This window comes from Panthera leo, chromosome D1, assembly GCF_018350215.1.
Source record: "Panthera leo isolate Ple1 chromosome D1, P.leo_Ple1_pat1.1, whole genome shotgun sequence".
NCBI classification, from domain to species: domain Eukaryota; kingdom Metazoa; phylum Chordata; class Mammalia; order Carnivora; family Felidae; genus Panthera; species Panthera leo.
Window position 1 is genome coordinate 16654238 of NC_056688.1, and position 16219 is coordinate 16670456.

Below are 16219 nucleotides of genomic sequence, written 5' to 3' on the forward strand. Positions count from 1 at the left end.
GTCCCCGGCCCGCGGCAGCGCCAAGCTTCTCGGTCCGCACCGGCCCGGGGGCGCATCAAGGTGACTAGGCACGCGGGAGATGGGGAGGGGGGAGCCCGCCGCGGTGGAGGGGGGAGGTCTTGGGTGCGGGTGGTGCGGCCGCCGGGGCCCCGGGGCGCCGGCGGGAGGGGCGGGCCGGGCGTCGCGCCCGGGGATGGGGAGGGGGATGCTGCGGGAGGCCCAGAGCCTCCTCTTCCTCCGCCTTCCCCCCGGTCCGCCCTGCGCGCACCCGGCTACCCAGACCAGCTAGCGGGCAGCCTCCGCGGGCCGCCCCTTCCCTCCTCCCCGCTCCCCAACCCTCCAGTCCCCAGGGGCTGCTGGCCTGCGGGGTAAGGAGATTAGAGCCACCGCGGGCAGGGGGGAGCGGGTGAGGGCTTGTAGGGGTCGGGCTGCGGCCAGGCTGGAGCCGGGGCTGGGGCTGGCCGGACCGAGGAGAGGTCGGACCCGAGCGTTGCTGCGCCGGGAGTGGGGGGCAGGAGGGGGCAGACGCTCTGGCGGTGGGGAGTGGGGTGCTCTCCGTAGCAGATCTGCCCTGAGAAAGAGGCGGGGAGTGGGGGCGGGGGAGCCTTAGAAGGCGAGGGAGGTTTGAGCCAAGGCTTGGGGGTCTCCGCCGAACCGAGCAGGCCCTCTCCCTGCAGGCCGGCGGCGTGATGGCGGAGAAGGCGCTGGAGGCCGTGGGCTGTGGACTAGGACCCGGGGCCGTGGCCATGGCCGTGGCGCTGGAGGACGGGGCGGAGCCCCCGATGCTGACCACGCACCTGAAGAAGGTGGAGAACCACATCACCGAAGCCCAGCGCTTCTCCCACCTACCCAAGCGCTCAGCAGTGGACATCGAGTTCGTGGAGCTGTCCTATTCCGTGCGGGAGGGGCCCTGCTGGCGCAAACGGGGTAAGGGAGCAGTCTGGTGGGGAGCTGCGGAGCCCCCAGGAGTGGCCTCGTGGAGAGCAGGAGGTCTGGGAGTCCCCTGTTCCGCACCAATGGGCCCTGTGGGAGCACTGAAATCTCAACCCGCTGACTATGCACACAGTTGAGGCGGCGGGTCTGTGCTCCCCCCACACCCGCGAGCACTGTGTGGGACTCTAGGTTCAACTGGCTCCTGGAGCTTTCTCCCTCTAGGTTGACATGATGACCTCCGGGGGTTCAGTGACTCTTGCGGAGTTTTCCTTCTTTATTTTTAGGTAGAATTCCTGCCTTTGAGGGCTGGTACGAGGAAGCGGGGGGGGCTGTGTTGCACAGGTTCTCCCCAGCGGTTAGCAATATCCTTGTACCCACAGAACACTGCTAATCCTAAAAGATGTTCTCATTCCTGTCGCCTTACTCCATTCTTGCTGAAGTCCTCCAAGGCAGGGAGGGTGAGGGTTTAGCAAGAGAGATGACATCCTCACGTCACTAATAAGGAAACTGAGGTCCAGGGAAGTTGAGTAACTTGTCCAGTGCCACACAGCTCATACGTGGCAGAGCCAGGACCAGAAGCCAGGTTTTCCAGCTCCCTGCGTATTGTTTTTCCCCGTCTCTTAACTTCCCTGGTACACCAATTCCCATCCCCTCCTCTTTTCTCTCATCAGCACAGGTGGGGAAGGGCTGGGGCTCTGAGTTCCTCGGAACCCTCGCCATCGCCTGGATCCCTTGCCCCTGGCCGGCCACCGGCAGCTTGAGCTGGGAATAGACAAGCTGAGGGTTTTTTGTTGTTGTTGTTTCTGTTTTCCCCCAGAGCTGGGTGTGGACGAGGGGTGGAGCTGGGACATTGTTCTCTGAGACTGAAGAATAAGTTTGGGGTGCTTCCGAGCAGGACCAAGCATGAGCTGTCTCTGTCCTCCCCACCCTCACTCCCATGAGTGACCAAAAGGTCACAGGGCCTGAGCCAATGGCAACGGAGGCCTCTGGGCCCCCTGCCCGGTGCCCGTCCCTGAGCAGCCTCTCCGCCCCGAGACCAGCTCTGGGCAAAATGAAGAGGTAGCCATTATGTCCTTAGCCCTCTCGTTTCCTCAGTTTCGAGGAGATGTGTAGATAAGAAAGAAATGTAGTTAGATGGACCGGTTGCTTCAACCCACCCACCCGTCACAAAGTGGCACCTGTGACCGGGTCCTTTCTCCTTTGACCTTGCCAGCCCCATACTCTCCACTGTCCACTTTGCTCTCTCTTCTGTCCCTTGCCCTTTTCTTTGTCTTCTGTCCTCCTCTCTTTGACTTGCCTTTTCACTGGAGTCCCTCTCCCCTTGTCTGGAGGACAGAAAGCAATTAGAGAAATTAGAGGTGGGCAGAGAGGAAAAAGAGAGAGGGATGTGGAGAGAGGGTAGTTTCTGCCTTTCCCAGGTAAGGATTTGCCGCCCATTTCCCCTAATTATTACGGTGTTTCTTGTTTTCAAAACACTTTGCTATCAGTTATTATTAAATACCTCACTTAACATTCACAATAACCCTGTTATGCCTTGGGAGGAGACGTTACTGTCCTGATTTTGACAGGACTTGACAGAATTGCAAGAGAGTTACTGACTGAGGCAGGACTAGAACTCTGATGTGTCTTTATGTCAAGGCCTGGCAGGCCCTTCCCGTGAAGAGCAGCTATGGAACAGCAGGGGTTCAAAGACTGGGTTCCTAGCCACCTGTCCACTGGAAGATGACCTTGGGCCATCTGCTTACCCTCTCTCGGCCTCACTTTTCCTCATCTGTGAATAGGGGTGATAAGAACTGTCATTGCACAGGCTTAGCTGAGACATTATCTGTGGAAATGCTTTGTGAAAGGCAAGTGTAAGATGATATTTGTATTAGGCATCAGTGTCCAATCTAGTGCTTGGCTGTGATTAAATGAGAGGAAGGTTCATCATTGCCAGTTTCCTCCCCTGCAAAAGAAATCATTTCCCGTGAGTGGTTCTGAAAGGCGTTTGCCGGAGTATACAACCACACGTCTTTCGGGTTGATGGTCATAATGACTGAGGCAGAGGGATAGAACCTGTGACTTGCCCTCTCCCAGTGAAGAACTTGCTGTGTGACCTTGGGTGAGTCACTGGATGTCCCTGGGCCCCAGTTGGCTCGTCCATGTTGCTGTAGCAGCAACCCGGGTAATGAGTTTATAAACGGGAAAGCACTATCCAGGCCGTCGGTGCGATCAGGACCCCAGAGTGGACAGCAGCTGAGCCTCCTTCTGAATGGATGCGTCCAGAGGGAGAGCTGGCTGCTGTGGAGGGAGAGTGAAAGATCACATCCCTTCGCTGTCTCTGCTAAGGAGGTATTGTGGAGAGGGAGTGGGGCTCAGTGGGGGTCGGAGGAGGGTGGTAATGAACAAAATCTCCAGTGGGAGATTGGTGTTTCTGCCTCACTGAGGCAGGTCTGCAAGCATACGAGGCGAGGCTGGTCTCATGGGCTTCCTCCTTCCTCTCTGCCTTGTTTTCCCGGGTGACTCCCTGTAGTCTCTGACCTCTGCTTCCTGGATTGTGTTCTGTATATTCTCTCACGTGGCAGAGCTCCTCCTTCCAAGGACTGGCGAGCCTCTGACTTTCCTTTCCATTTTTGAGTGCTGAGCATCCTTCAAGACTTCGCTCAATTGCCACTTCTTCCGGGAAGCCATTCTTGATATTTCCCTTGCCCCTCCACCCTCCTCAGTTCCATTTTCTGCATTCTCATTGTGCATTATTTGTGCTTCTATTATGACCCTTATTTGATCTTTCCTTAGATCCACAGACGTTCCCGCCATTTTTACCTAGACTATGACTTTCTTTCTTTCTTCTTTTTTTCAATGTTTTTTATTTATTTTTGAGACAGAGAGAGACAGAGCATGAGCGGGGAAGGGGCAGAGAGAGAGGGAGACACAGAATCTGAAGCAGGCTCCAGGCTCCAGGCTCTGAGCTGTCAGCACAGAGCCTGACGCGGGGCTCGAACTCACAGACTGTGAGATCATGACCTGAGCTGAAGTCGGACGCTCAACCAACTGAGCCACCCAGGCGCCCCAGACTATGACTTTCTTGAAAGCAGGAAATGTGTCTTCTTCATTTTTTTTTTTTTTTTTTTTTTTTTTTTGTCCAGTGTCTGGTACAGAGCTTGGAATGTAGTGGATATCAATAAACATTTGTCAAATGGAATTAATGATAAAATGTCATTTTTTAAATATACTCTATGTGCCAAGCACTGTGTCATATGCCTTTACATATATTATCTCATTGACTCTTTACAACAACCCTATGAGATAGGTACTATCATCCTCATTTTACAGATGAGGGACCTGGAGCTCAGAGAGGTTAAGCAACTTGCCTGAGGTCACACAGCTGGTAAGTGTGGAGCCAGAATTTGAACCTAGATCCACCTGACTCCAAATTGGTGCTCTTAATGCATATGCTGCCTCCCAATGAGTGAATGAATGATGAGATGTTACTGGGCCACGTTAGGGGCTGCAGAGACAAGCCTAGGGGGCCAAGGGAGCACAAAGAAGGCTTTTCCAGAATGAAGCAAAAGCTCTGAGAACACTCACTCCGGGAACACTTACTGAGCACCTAGTACCTGCCAGACAGTCTCCTGAGGTTACAAAGATGAGCAAGCCACAGACTCTGCCCCCAAGCAGCTCACAGACTAAGAGGCTGGGTGGGGAAGGGGTGGGAGACAGGCACGTCAAATAGCCACGTGCTGGCATATGCAAAGCGCTATGGGAACACCGAGGCCATTCGACCAGCTCACTCTGGCTGATCGTTGGGAAAATCTTCCTGGAGGCAGTGAGGGTCACTGCTGTGTGTATAGAAGGGGAGCAGGGTCGTCTATAAGCTTGACCCCGCTCTCCGCGACCATCCATGAGGTGTGGAGGTTTTTCGTAGCCTGCCGAAGAGTATGGTCACCCCTGATGCTTCGACATTAGGAGTGGCCATTTCTAGGGGACCAGGATGAGAGGGTGTGAATACTGTTGCTGCTCTGAAGGTCATTCCTCCCTCCGAATCAGTTTACCCTGAGTAGGGACTGCCTATTTCAATAAGAGCCATGGCCGCTGCTGAGAGTTTGGGGCTCCTCTGTTCACTGCAACCCTGATCAGAAGTGCCTCCCTCCCTCACTGCAGGTTATAAGACCCTCCTCAAGTGCCTGTCGGGTAAATTCTGCCGCCGGGAGCTGATCGGCATCATGGGCCCCTCGGGGGCTGGCAAGTCCACATTCATGAACATCCTGGCAGGGTACAGGTGAGGACGCGGCTGGCGCGGAAGCGGGGAAAGGGGCCGGGAGGACGGATCCCCGGGAGAGCCCAGAAGGGGATCTGAAGTGGCCTTGACCCCCCACCCGCAACCAATGTTCCTCCAGGGAGTCTGGCATGAAGGGGCAGATCCTGGTCAACGGGAGGCCGCGGGAACTGAGGACCTTCCGCAAGATGTCCTGTTACATCATGCAGGAAGACATGCTGCTCCCACACCTGACGGTGTTGGAAGCCATGATGGTGAGGGCTGGATGGCCGCCTCCTCCTCCCAGCCCCCGCTTCTGTCCCCCGCCCCCATCCTCAAGGGGTCGAGGCAGGGCCCCCCTCCCACACACATCTGACCCGCCTACTCTCTGGGCCTCAGGTCTCTGCTAACCTGAAGCTGAGTGAGAAGCAAGAGGTGAAGAAGGAACTGGTGAGTGGGGAAGAGACAGGGGTGAGAAGAGGACGGCTGCCCTGTGTGTGTTTCTGAGTCCTAGAGCCCCGGGTTGGGGGGGGGGGCCCGGGTGGGGCCAGTGGACTTAAGGGAAGACTTCTTTAAGTTGGGGTGGTGTGGGGGTGGGGAGGAGCGGAGACTCTGAAGCTGACCTGGGATGGGGGTGGGGCCTGGGCCAGGTGACGGAGATCCTGACAGCACTGGGCCTGATGTCCTGCTCCCACACGAGGACGGCCCTGCTCTCCGGTGGGCAGAGGAAGCGCCTGGCCATCGCCCTGGAGCTGGTCAACAACCCGCCGGTCATGTTCTTTGACGAACCCACCAGGTAGTTCTCCCCCTCCTCCCCCAGCAGGATGCCCCCTCCTCTCAGCCCTGAGCCCCGGGGAATCTGCTCCACTGCTAGAGACCAGAGTCCGGCCTTCGCAGCCTCCTGGGGCCAAGATAAGGGCTTACTCCTCGTCCGTCCCTGCCAGTCCTATTGCCGTAGCAGCCCCATCCTTCATGCAGGCAGAAATCCCACGTCCTCCTTGACTGATGCCTCCCTCTCCTTCTCTTCCCCACAGCCAAGCAGTCACCAAATCCTGCTGATTCTACCTCCTTTCTCCGTCTCTCAGATTTGCCCCACCCCCATCCCTAGGGCTCCTGCTTGAGTTCAGGACATCAGCAGCTCTTGCCCGCATTTCTGCAACCGACTCCTATCTCTTTGCCTTCAGTCTCTTCGCAGCCAATCCTTCCTCCAAAGTGCAGCCAGAGAGAGCTTTCTAAAAGACAAGTCTGGCAATTCTCACTCCCTTGCTTGAAAACACACCCAACGGTTCCCATTTGCCCTCCTAATAAAATCAGAGGACTTACAAGGTCCTGGTCTGAACCTACTTCTCCAGCCTCACATCTTGCTTCATGCCGTCTTCTATTTTATGCTCTAATAACACTGAATTGCTTATAATTCCCTGGGCCAGACATGTGTTTCCTGCCTCTAAGCTTTGCACATGCTGTGTCTTGTGCCTGGAATGCCCTTCGCCTCCATGCCTGCCCTTCCACCAGAGCTGGCGTACCTCCTTCTTCGTCCACATGCACTCGGCAAACTCCTCTGACTACCCCCAACCCCTGTACGGCAGACCTGAACCCTCCCCTCTTTGTCACGCCACGTTCCACATTATCTCAAGTGATCTGTGCGCTTATCTCTCCCTCCCTCTGGACCAGAGTCTGTCTTAGTGATCCGTCACCGGAATCCCAGGGCCTGGCCTTCAACAGGTGCTCGCTGGATATTTGCTTGTTGAACTGAGTGGTGCTCTGGGCCTCTTGGTAACTCCAAACGCCTGAATCGTCCAGTATGTACAGGCTACGGGGATGGCCAGAGTGACTCCCTTCCTTGCCAGCTCCATCCCCTTCATAGCAGCTGCCCCACCCCAAACTCTCCCTTCTTGGGCTCTGCCTACCTCACCCCACCCCACTCCCTTTCTCTGGACAGTGGTCTGGACAGCGCCTCCTGTTTCCAAGTGGTGTCCCTCATGAAGTCCCTGGCCCAGGGGGGCCGTACCATCATCTGCACCATCCACCAGCCCAGTGCCAAGCTCTTTGAGATGTTTGACAAGGTGAGTGTCTCTGGGCCTCACACGTGCCTGGCCTGCAATGGGGAGAGAGCAGGGCATCAGTAGAGGTGCTGGTGGGGCCTGCCGGGTCCACTGGCTGTGTTTTCCTCACCCTTCTCTTTCTGCCTCAGCTCTACATCCTGAGCCAGGGTCAGTGCATCTTCAAGGGCGTGGTCACCAACCTGATCCCCTACCTGAAGGGGCTCGGCTTGCACTGCCCCACTTACCACAACCCAGCTGATTTCAGTGAGTGATGACGCTGGGCCAAACCTGGGGGATCGGGTCACGCACCCGGGGCCTCCTTGGGGGCAGAGGCCTCGCTGTCACTGGCCTTCCCCACACACGCATGGAGGGGCTGGCTTGCCCTTGGGAACCAAGTATACATCTTAGCTAAGCGCTCCCCTCTGTGCCTCCTAGTCATCGAAGTGGCCTCTGGAGAGTACGGAGACCTCAACCCCATGCTGTTCAGGGCTGTGCAGAATGGGCTCTGTACCATGGCTGAGAAGAAGAGCATCCCAGAGAAGAATGAGGTCCCCACCCCTTGCCCCCCTTGCCCTCAGGTGAGTAGGGGTGGGGACGGCAGAGAAGGAAAAGTGGGGGAGGGGGGTGGGACGATGGACAACGGCCCTGCCAAAGAGGCTGTCCCCCAGAGGCATCACAACCACTGGGTTCTAGGAAGAACCCAGAACTTGGAGGAGACCTACTATTAACAGCTGTGTGACCTTGGGCACGTTGCTCGACCTCTGAGCTTTGGCGTTCTCGTTCATTTATTTGTTCAGCAAGTTCTTACTGAGCATCTGTGTGTTGTCCTCGGTGCCGGCACGGTGCCACCTGGTAAGCAAAACCGATGCTGTCTCTTGCCTCATGGCCAAAACGTGTCCTACTGTCATCTGCAGCCTGGGGGTGATGACACTTACCTCCAGGGTTATTGGCAGGACTAACTAGATCATCACGTAAATGTCTTTGCACTGTAGGTCCACCCAGGAGAATGGGGAGCTAGTGCTCAAAAGTCCCAAACTCCCCAGGGGCTCGCAAGTGAGGGTTTTTAAGACCAAAATTTGGGGCAAGGGTCTCTTGAGAAGGTGGATGGCGTTGACTGGAGACCCATAAGGTCATGCCAGCAGGTGCTGTGGTGCTGTTTCGTCCGGAGCAGATGGAGATCTTTCCCACCTCAAGAGAGTTGGAATCTGAAAAATCTTTGTTCTCTGTGTTAGAGATTTCATTCGGTCCATCTGGTGCTTATATCTTTAGGGTAGTGATAATTAACCACTTGTGAGCTGGTGGCGTTGCACTCCTCCAATCCCTTGGTTGGTCCAGCTGTGCCTGGAGGCCATATGACCTCTGGTTAATTCTTTCTTCTGAACTGATAAGATGGATGCTGGCCTCAAAAACCAGAAGGGTTCCTTACTGTTGCTGCGGTCATTATTATCATTGCTAGATATGATTGTCATTGTGCCCTTGGGGTAAAGGTTTCTTGATGGAGTAAAGAAGAGGAGTGACTGGTCTCCTATTAGCCCCCACAGGTGTCCTTGACCTCCTTGCTCTCTCCTGCCTCCCACGTTTTTACTTGTTCCTTGTCTCTCTCTCTCTCTCTCTCTCTCTCTCTCTCTCTCTCGGAATCTCGCTCCAGTTCATGACTCTGAGGCCAGCTTCCAGGCACGCACCTCAATGGTGGGGAATTTTCCATCAGTACACCTGGAGGACCCCTGCCCTGAGGAAGGGCTCAGGGTTTTTCCCATCACTGAGCTGGATGTGCAGTGAGTGGGTGGGACAGGCTCACCTAAGCCAATGTCCTCTCCCCAGGAAGTGGATCCCATCGAAAGCCACACCTTTGCCACCAGCACCCTTACACAGTTCTGCATCCTTTTCAAGAGGACCTTCTTGTCCATCCTCAGGGACACGGTGAGGCATCAAGTTGGGGGAGAAGAGGCTGGTAGAGGCCTGGATTTGGGGGGCATAGGATCTCAGCAGCTGGGAGGGGAATGTCCCCCCTCCCCCCAGCCCCCACCGCCGGCAGTCTCCCGGTACCCCTGTGTGTCTGTGTGTCCGCGAGGGCAGCTCTGAGTTCCTACCCCAGTGTGGCTGCTCATCCCTGGCCTGCGGCCCATCCCCTCTCCTCACCCAGGTCCTGACCCACCTGCGGTTTGTGTCCCACGTGGTAATCGGCGTGCTCATTGGTCTCCTTTACCTGCACATCGGTAACGATGCCAGCAAGGTCTTCAACAACACCGGCTGCCTCTTCTTCTCCATGCTGTTCCTCATGTTTGCTGCCCTTATGCCAACTGTGCTCACCTGTGAGCTGAGCTGCCCTGGGCGTGGCGGGGGGGGGGGGGAGGCTGGGGGCACAGGGGGTCAGGGTATCAGACAGCTGTGCCTAATCTGCCTGTGTCCTCAGTCCCCTTAGAGATGGCAGTCTTCATGAGGGAGCATCTCAACTATTGGTACAGCCTCAAAGCATATTATCTGGCCAAGACCATGGCCGACGTGCCCTTTCAGGTAAGCCTCTTCCTCCCTCCTATCTGGTTCCTTCCTCACTTGCTTGCTTGTCTCCCTCAACCCTGTCCCCTGCTATCCTTTCTCTTCCCTTTCACTTAGCAAGTAGGCGGGGAGTCCCTACCGTGCACCAGGCGCTGGGATCCGGCAATGAATAAGACAGATGTAATCCTGACCTTGTGGAACTTATGTTCTAGTGGGAACGACCGATGACAGACAGACAGTGATTAGAATAATAACCCCGTGAATGACTCTGTAAATCTTATCCACGGCAGTGGGGGCTGGTGGAGTCCCTGGAGCCTTAGTGCTACTTGGTAGCCGGGAGACGTTGAGCCCCTGTCTCTCTCTGCTTCCACGTCCCCATCTATAAAGTGGGTGACGAGAGTATCTACCTCAGGGTCGTTTTTGAGGATTAAATGAGTTAATACGTGTAAAGTCCTTGGAATAGTGCTTGGCAGGGGTGCCTGGGTGGCTCCGTCAGTTAAACGTCCGACTTCGGCTCAGGTCGTGGTCTCACGGTTCACGGGCTCGAGCCCCACATCAGGCTCCGTGCTGACGGCTCAGAGCCTGGAGCCTGCTTCGCATTCTGTGACTCCCTCTCTCTCTGCCCCTCCCCTGCTCACACTCTGTCTCTCAAAAGTAAACATTAAAATAAATTTAAAAAAAATAAAAAAAAAAAAGAACAGTGCTTGGCATGCACTAAAGTGCCCACTAAATGTTAGCCAGTTTGGGTTGTTTTTTTGGGTTTTTTTTTTTTTGCCACTGCCACTCTTTTCCAAGCTCCAGGGCCACCAATAATCCCGAGGGCACCTTTGTGCAGATTGGACGAAGATGCCCCTTCCTCAGGGCGGCTGCTGCCCCGCGCCAGGGTGCATGGCTTTGTGGGGAGAGCACAGCTGGATCTCGGCCTCTGGTGGCCTCTTGATTGGGCGCCCCTGTGCAGGGGGCAGCCTGCCGTACCGTACTCGTGGGTTTGGACTCCGCCTCCAGGAGCTGATAGCTCAGAGGGGGACAAAGTATGCTTCCCATGTAGAGTTAATTAATCAACAATACAAAGAATAAGCTGGTCCAGGTTTCGGAGCTCAGATATGGAGAAGTCGCCATGCCTGAACTGGTCAGAGTGGGTCCAATGGAAGCGGTGACACCGGAGGAAGAGAATAGGTTCATATAGCCAGGAAGGAAGCGGTCATGGGTCAGCCTGGGGGGGGGGGGGGAACAGCAGACAGAGCGCGGGGACAGGACTAAGCACGGACGCTGGAGGAAGAGCTGTCCTAGGCTTCTCCCGTGCCCCTGGCTCGCGGTCCACTGCCCAGGCCTGTGTCCCCTCCCCAGGTGGTGTGCCCGGTGGTATATTGCAGCATTATGTACTGGATGACAGGCCAGCCAGCTGAAACCAGTCGCTTCCTGCTCTTCTCAGCCCTGGCCACTGCCACCGCCTTGGTGGCCCAGTCTTTGGGGCTGCTGATTGGAGCTGCCTCCAATTCCCTACAGGTGGGAGGCCCGGCACTTGGGGATCTTGAGGGGCGGTGGACAGGATCTGGTGGGAGGAAACAGGGGCTGGCATGGGAATGGATCTGTGGGAAACCCCGGGGCCACCTCAGTCCTGAGTCTATCCTGGTCACTCCTGTGATGGCCCGGTCCCCTTCCCTCCCCTCCAGGTGGCCACCTTTGTGGGCCCAGTTACCGCCATCCCTGTCCTCTTGTTCTCCGGTTTCTTTGTCAGCTTCAAGACCATCCCCACTTACCTGCAATGGAGCTCCTACCTCTCCTATGTCAGGTCAGTGCCCCTTCCCTCACCATCTGTCCCTGCTCCCCCCACCCCCACCCTCCGGCAGGAGCCCAGGCCCCAGGGCTGAGAGAGTTGCAACTGGGCCCTGGCGGTTTGCCCAGGGAACAGTGACCTATGCTCTGTATCCTGCTCTGATGTCCCCACGTGCCTAGGTATGGCTTTGAGGGTGTGATTCTGACCATCTATGGCATGGATCGAGAAGATCTGACCTGCCTGGAGGAGCACTGCCCTTTCCAGAATCCACAGAGTATCCTCCGAGCGTTGGATGTGGAGGACGCCAAGCTCTACATGGACTTCCTGGTCTTGGGCATCTTCTTCCTGGCCTTGCGGCTGCTGGCGTACCTTGTGCTCCGTTACCGGGTCAAGTCCGAGAGATAGAGCCTGGCCCTGGCCTGCGCCCCAGCCCCCGCAGCGGAAGCCCCCAGCCCCAGCCCTCTGGGACTGTTTTAACCTCGTAGACTTTGGCACTGGTTGCTGGTGCAGCCATCCTCCCCTCTCTCGGCTGCTCCACAGGCTGGCTGCTGGACTGCGCTCCCGGCCGTGGCCGTGGCAACCGGGGCTCCAGCCCTCCCCGCCATGCCCAGGAGTCTTCCCCAGTTGATGCCGTTCGTAGCTTCCTCCCTAGTCCCTCCAACATCTGCATGCAAAGACCACTAGGAGGCTGCCGCCCTCCTTCCCGCCCTCGGCACCCTCCTCTGTTGTCTGCCTGGGAGCCCCAGGGTCTCCAGGCCCCCACTCACAACTGACCAAAGTGGCCTCCTCTGGGGGTCCCCGCCACACAAGTGTTTGTAAACTGGACTGTTCTGAGGTTCAGGTTCCAGGGCTGGGCCCTGGTGGGGCCCCCTGGAAGTCCCATTTGGACACTGGAACGGAGCAGGGAAGGCTCTGGAAGTCTGTTCCTCCTCCTCACCTTCTCCCCACCCCCAGACCTGGCCGCCTTGGACAATCTGCTGGGACAGAAGCTGGGTTTTCTGTCTGGGTCGCCCCTCCCAATCCTGGGGATTGGAGAGGCCTGGGGCCACGGGACGCCCCGTTCACCCTTCCCCGTCCCCTTTGGTGGGGGTAGGGTCTGGTGGCACCTCTGCAATAATGTTTGTGTTTCTCTCTCACCTGCCACTGGAACTGGAGAATGCACTTTATTCTGGGGCATGAGTAGGAGAAGACCAAGCTTCCTTTCTTGCTTCTCCTGCCCGGTCCTGCAAAACTCCCTACCCTCTCCAGAGTTAACGGGCACATACATGCGAACAGGCAATCTCAGACCTACACACGCTCGCCGTCCGCCGTGGCCCCGAGGAGCGATGGTGGCGGTGGGAGCTGCGGGAAGGGCAGTGCCGGCCTCCTCCTGGGCATGCCGCTTGGCCTTTAAGGATGAGGCTGGTGCTGCCCGGGGTGTCTCCGGGATCTGCAGGTGTCTACCCCCGGGTCTTCCTTCCCCTCCAAGTCAGGGGCGGCACAAGGCACTATCTCCCTGGGGTTCAGGAGCCAACACAAGCACAAGACGGGCATCAGTTGGCCTTGGCCGCCTGCCACCCCATGCCCCCTCTCTTGTGCGTCAGGCTGGTATTCTCACTCTCTCGCCCCTTCCCCAGCCGCTTGCTGCTCATTCAAACTCCCGTCTGGGTCTCTCCACACCCTTCCCATCAGCCAACGCGGCCCCTGGGCCCCAGAGCGGCAGACACAGAACATGTCTGGCTGTTGTGGGAGGTCCAGGCTCATGCCACTTCTGATTTCCCCTTCCCCCAGGGCTCTTTCCCGCCCCCCGGATTTCTGTACACATACCACTCTTCCTTCTCTTGTCCTGCCACGGATTCCCGCCATCACCCAGAGATGCCAGTCGTATTTGTGGGGTTTCACCCATTATTAATAAAACCTATATTTATACAGTATGCGGTGCAGAAATGTGTACGGGCGTGGCGCCCAGGGCCACGGGCTGTGAGGGGTCTTCGAAGCACTTGAAAGGAGTCTGCGCGCTTTAGGGGGTTTGTGGCAGTGGGTGGTAAGCCAAGCTAGTACATGTCAAGGTAGCGAACGTGTAGCATATAAAGTACCCGTATTATGCTTTATATGTTACAAATGCTTGGTGTTCATTATCTCAAGAAAGTCCAATGCCGACTGTGCATCGTCCCTCATGATAACCCATTTTGCAGATGAGACAACTGAGACATGGGCTAAGTAACTTGCCCAGGGACCCTTAGCTAATGGAGGCGAAGCCAGATCTGGGAACCGGGTCTTCTGCCTCCAGACTCCTCATTCTTGACACTGGCCAATGATGATGGTTAGGGTGGCTCTGCATGCTCTGTGTGGGTGCCTTGTGTCTGTTGCATGGGTGTGTTCTCGCCAAGTGATACATGTCCCCCTCTTCAGAAGTCACTGAGCCCCGGTTGTGCCTGGCGGGGCGGGGGAGGGCATCTAGTCAGTGGTCATAAAGGGCAGTGAGAAGCAGGAAAGACCCCAGAGCCTGACCCCAGAGCCTAAGCGCTAGGATGAGAATACCAGGTACCTCACCGAACTTACCCCAGCTTTCTCTTTTTCTTCCTCTCTTCTCTCCTGCCCCCCACCCCCCAGCCCCGTCCCTGAGCCACACTTAACCAGGGCCCAGCCATCAGCCATCAGGACTGGACGTGGGTTGGTGGTCTGAGGTTTGCAGTAGACAACTGCCCAGAAGTCCTTGAAGGTTGGTGGCAAGGTGACCCAAGAAGCAGCACATTGTCTCACCCTCTTCCTTCCTGATCCTGAAGCTTGGGGACTGAAGGAAGGGACTGACATTGACCCTGCCAGCTGCTAGGACTACCTCGCATGTGCTACATGCAGAGCTAAGTGTCCCGGGCCAGATGAGGGTCTAGTCTATTACTGGTTGGGTGCCTGCCTGGATATGGACTTTTTTTTTTTTAATTTTTTAAATGTTTATTTACTTTTGAGAGAGAGAGAGAGAGAGAGAGAGAGGCAGAGCACTAGTGGGGGAGGGGTAGAGAGAGAGGGAGACGCAGACTCCAAAGCAGGCTCCAGGCTCCGAGCTGTCAGCACAGAGCCCGATGCAGGGCTCGAACCCATGAACTGTGAGATCATGGCCTGACCGGAAACCAAGAATCGGACGCTTAAGTGACTGAGCTACCCAGGCACCCCTGGAGATGGACGTTATCGTGAGGGTTCAGAGTGGTGGTGGGAAGTGGGAAGAGGTCAGAGTCCCAGCTTCTGGAACCCTAGCTAGCTTTAGGGGCCGTTCTGGGTGCCGCCCTTTCCCTGGAGTAATGCCTGCAGGTGGCTTATTAAAATCAGAGGGCACAAAATCCCACCATTAAGCCGTCTTTCTCAAGATTCTTCACCTTTACTTTCTCTTTCAAAATGTAAATACTCCGAAAAGAGTAAAACATTTATAAACTCACACACTGGTAAGAGCCCTTGGGAGCTACAGGAGACGAACAGCCATCCAGAGCCAGCAAGGGCCACTCAGGCCCAGAGAACATTTTGTAGAGTGGCTCATGTCTTTGCAAAGAAAGCTCTTTCGATTCTTACAGTAACCCCATGAGGCTGCTGGGATGAGTATTATCATTTTCTCCTTTCACAGAGAAGAAAACCAAGGCTTGGAGAAGCAACTTGAGCAAGCTCTCCAGATCCTGTCCTCTTGCCACTGTGAGCCACCTACGATTTCTCCCACCGGTCCCATCAACCTGCAGGGGTGTGCCCTCTGCCCGTCCAAGCATGCTTAGGAATGGGCCTGCTCCCCCTGAGTGCCAGCCTCCCCGGACTCGGAGGTCATTTCCTTCAATGCAGCCACCTTCTGTGCCAGGGCCCGTGCAAGGGGCTGGAGGGCAGAGATGATTAAGGCAGTTCTCCACGCTATGGGTCTACAGCACCTGGTGCCCCATCCTGAGGTTGGACGACAGAGCACATGCCCACAGCGTGACTCAGGGTACTTCTGTCCGTGAGATGCCGGTCAAATGATATGTTATTAATAAAGCCGACATGGCTGTCATACCCACTGGGGGTGGGGGAGGGGAATGGTTTGCTCTGAGCCGTGTCTGGTAACTGCAGCCGGGGGCCCTTCTGCCTCGCACGGCTAGGTAAGTGGAGTGAAGCTGGAAGAGTCCCCCAGGTCTGAAATGTCACCCCCAGACCACATTCACAGCGTTGTCCCCGCCCCCCCCCCCCCCCCCCCCCCCCGCCATTCTTCTCCCCTTTCAGAGCTTCTCTTAAAATGAAAATGTGCCATTTCCCCTGCTGTCTGGAATGCCCTGCCCTGCCCTTCCTGGACTTACTCGAGATCCAATTCAAATGTCACCTTCTCTGTCAGAGGCAGTTAGTAACTTCCTCCCCCAGCCTTTCCAAAGGCTTCTGTCTGCCTCCGATGGACCATCATTTGGGCTAGCCGGAGGGGAGCTGCTATGGGCTGGACCCTGCGCGCCTTGTTCCGGTCGCTCAGAACTAACCCCATACCATGTATTCAGTGAATGAACATAGGCCTATGTGTGTTCATGAAATGTCAACGCTGTCTTCAGTCCGGATGGACAGTAGAGATCACAAAGCCCTCTTCCCAGCCTTGCCTCAAGGTGCCTCTCTATGGCTTCCCTGTTGCACACCTCTGCTCCGTGCACATCGCACTCCTACCTTTGCACGTGGAGGCGGGCCCTGGCTGTGGGCGGTGGGTGGCTGCTCTATCAGCTCCATGGGTCCTGGGTGTGCCCTGTGTGGAGCCACAGGGATGAGAGTGAG

General features: G+C 56.3%; 1 protein-coding gene across 1 annotated transcript; it reads left to right on the forward strand.

Moving 5' to 3' along the window:
- Positions 1 to 11912, forward strand: ABCG4 (ATP binding cassette subfamily G member 4). Its single transcript, XM_042905674.1, has 15 exons — positions 1 to 60; positions 678 to 927; positions 5074 to 5191; positions 5310 to 5442; positions 5567 to 5617; positions 5818 to 5963; positions 7107 to 7230; positions 7359 to 7473; positions 7645 to 7787; positions 9031 to 9129; positions 9353 to 9521; positions 9623 to 9723; positions 11053 to 11211; positions 11379 to 11497; positions 11662 to 11912. Exons 2-15 carry the CDS (start codon positions 690 to 692, stop codon positions 11885 to 11887), a joined length of 1941 nt encoding a protein of 646 aa, XP_042761608.1. The 5' UTR covers positions 1 to 60; positions 678 to 689; the 3' UTR covers positions 11888 to 11912.
- Positions 11913 to 16219: the final 4307 nt, after the last annotated feature.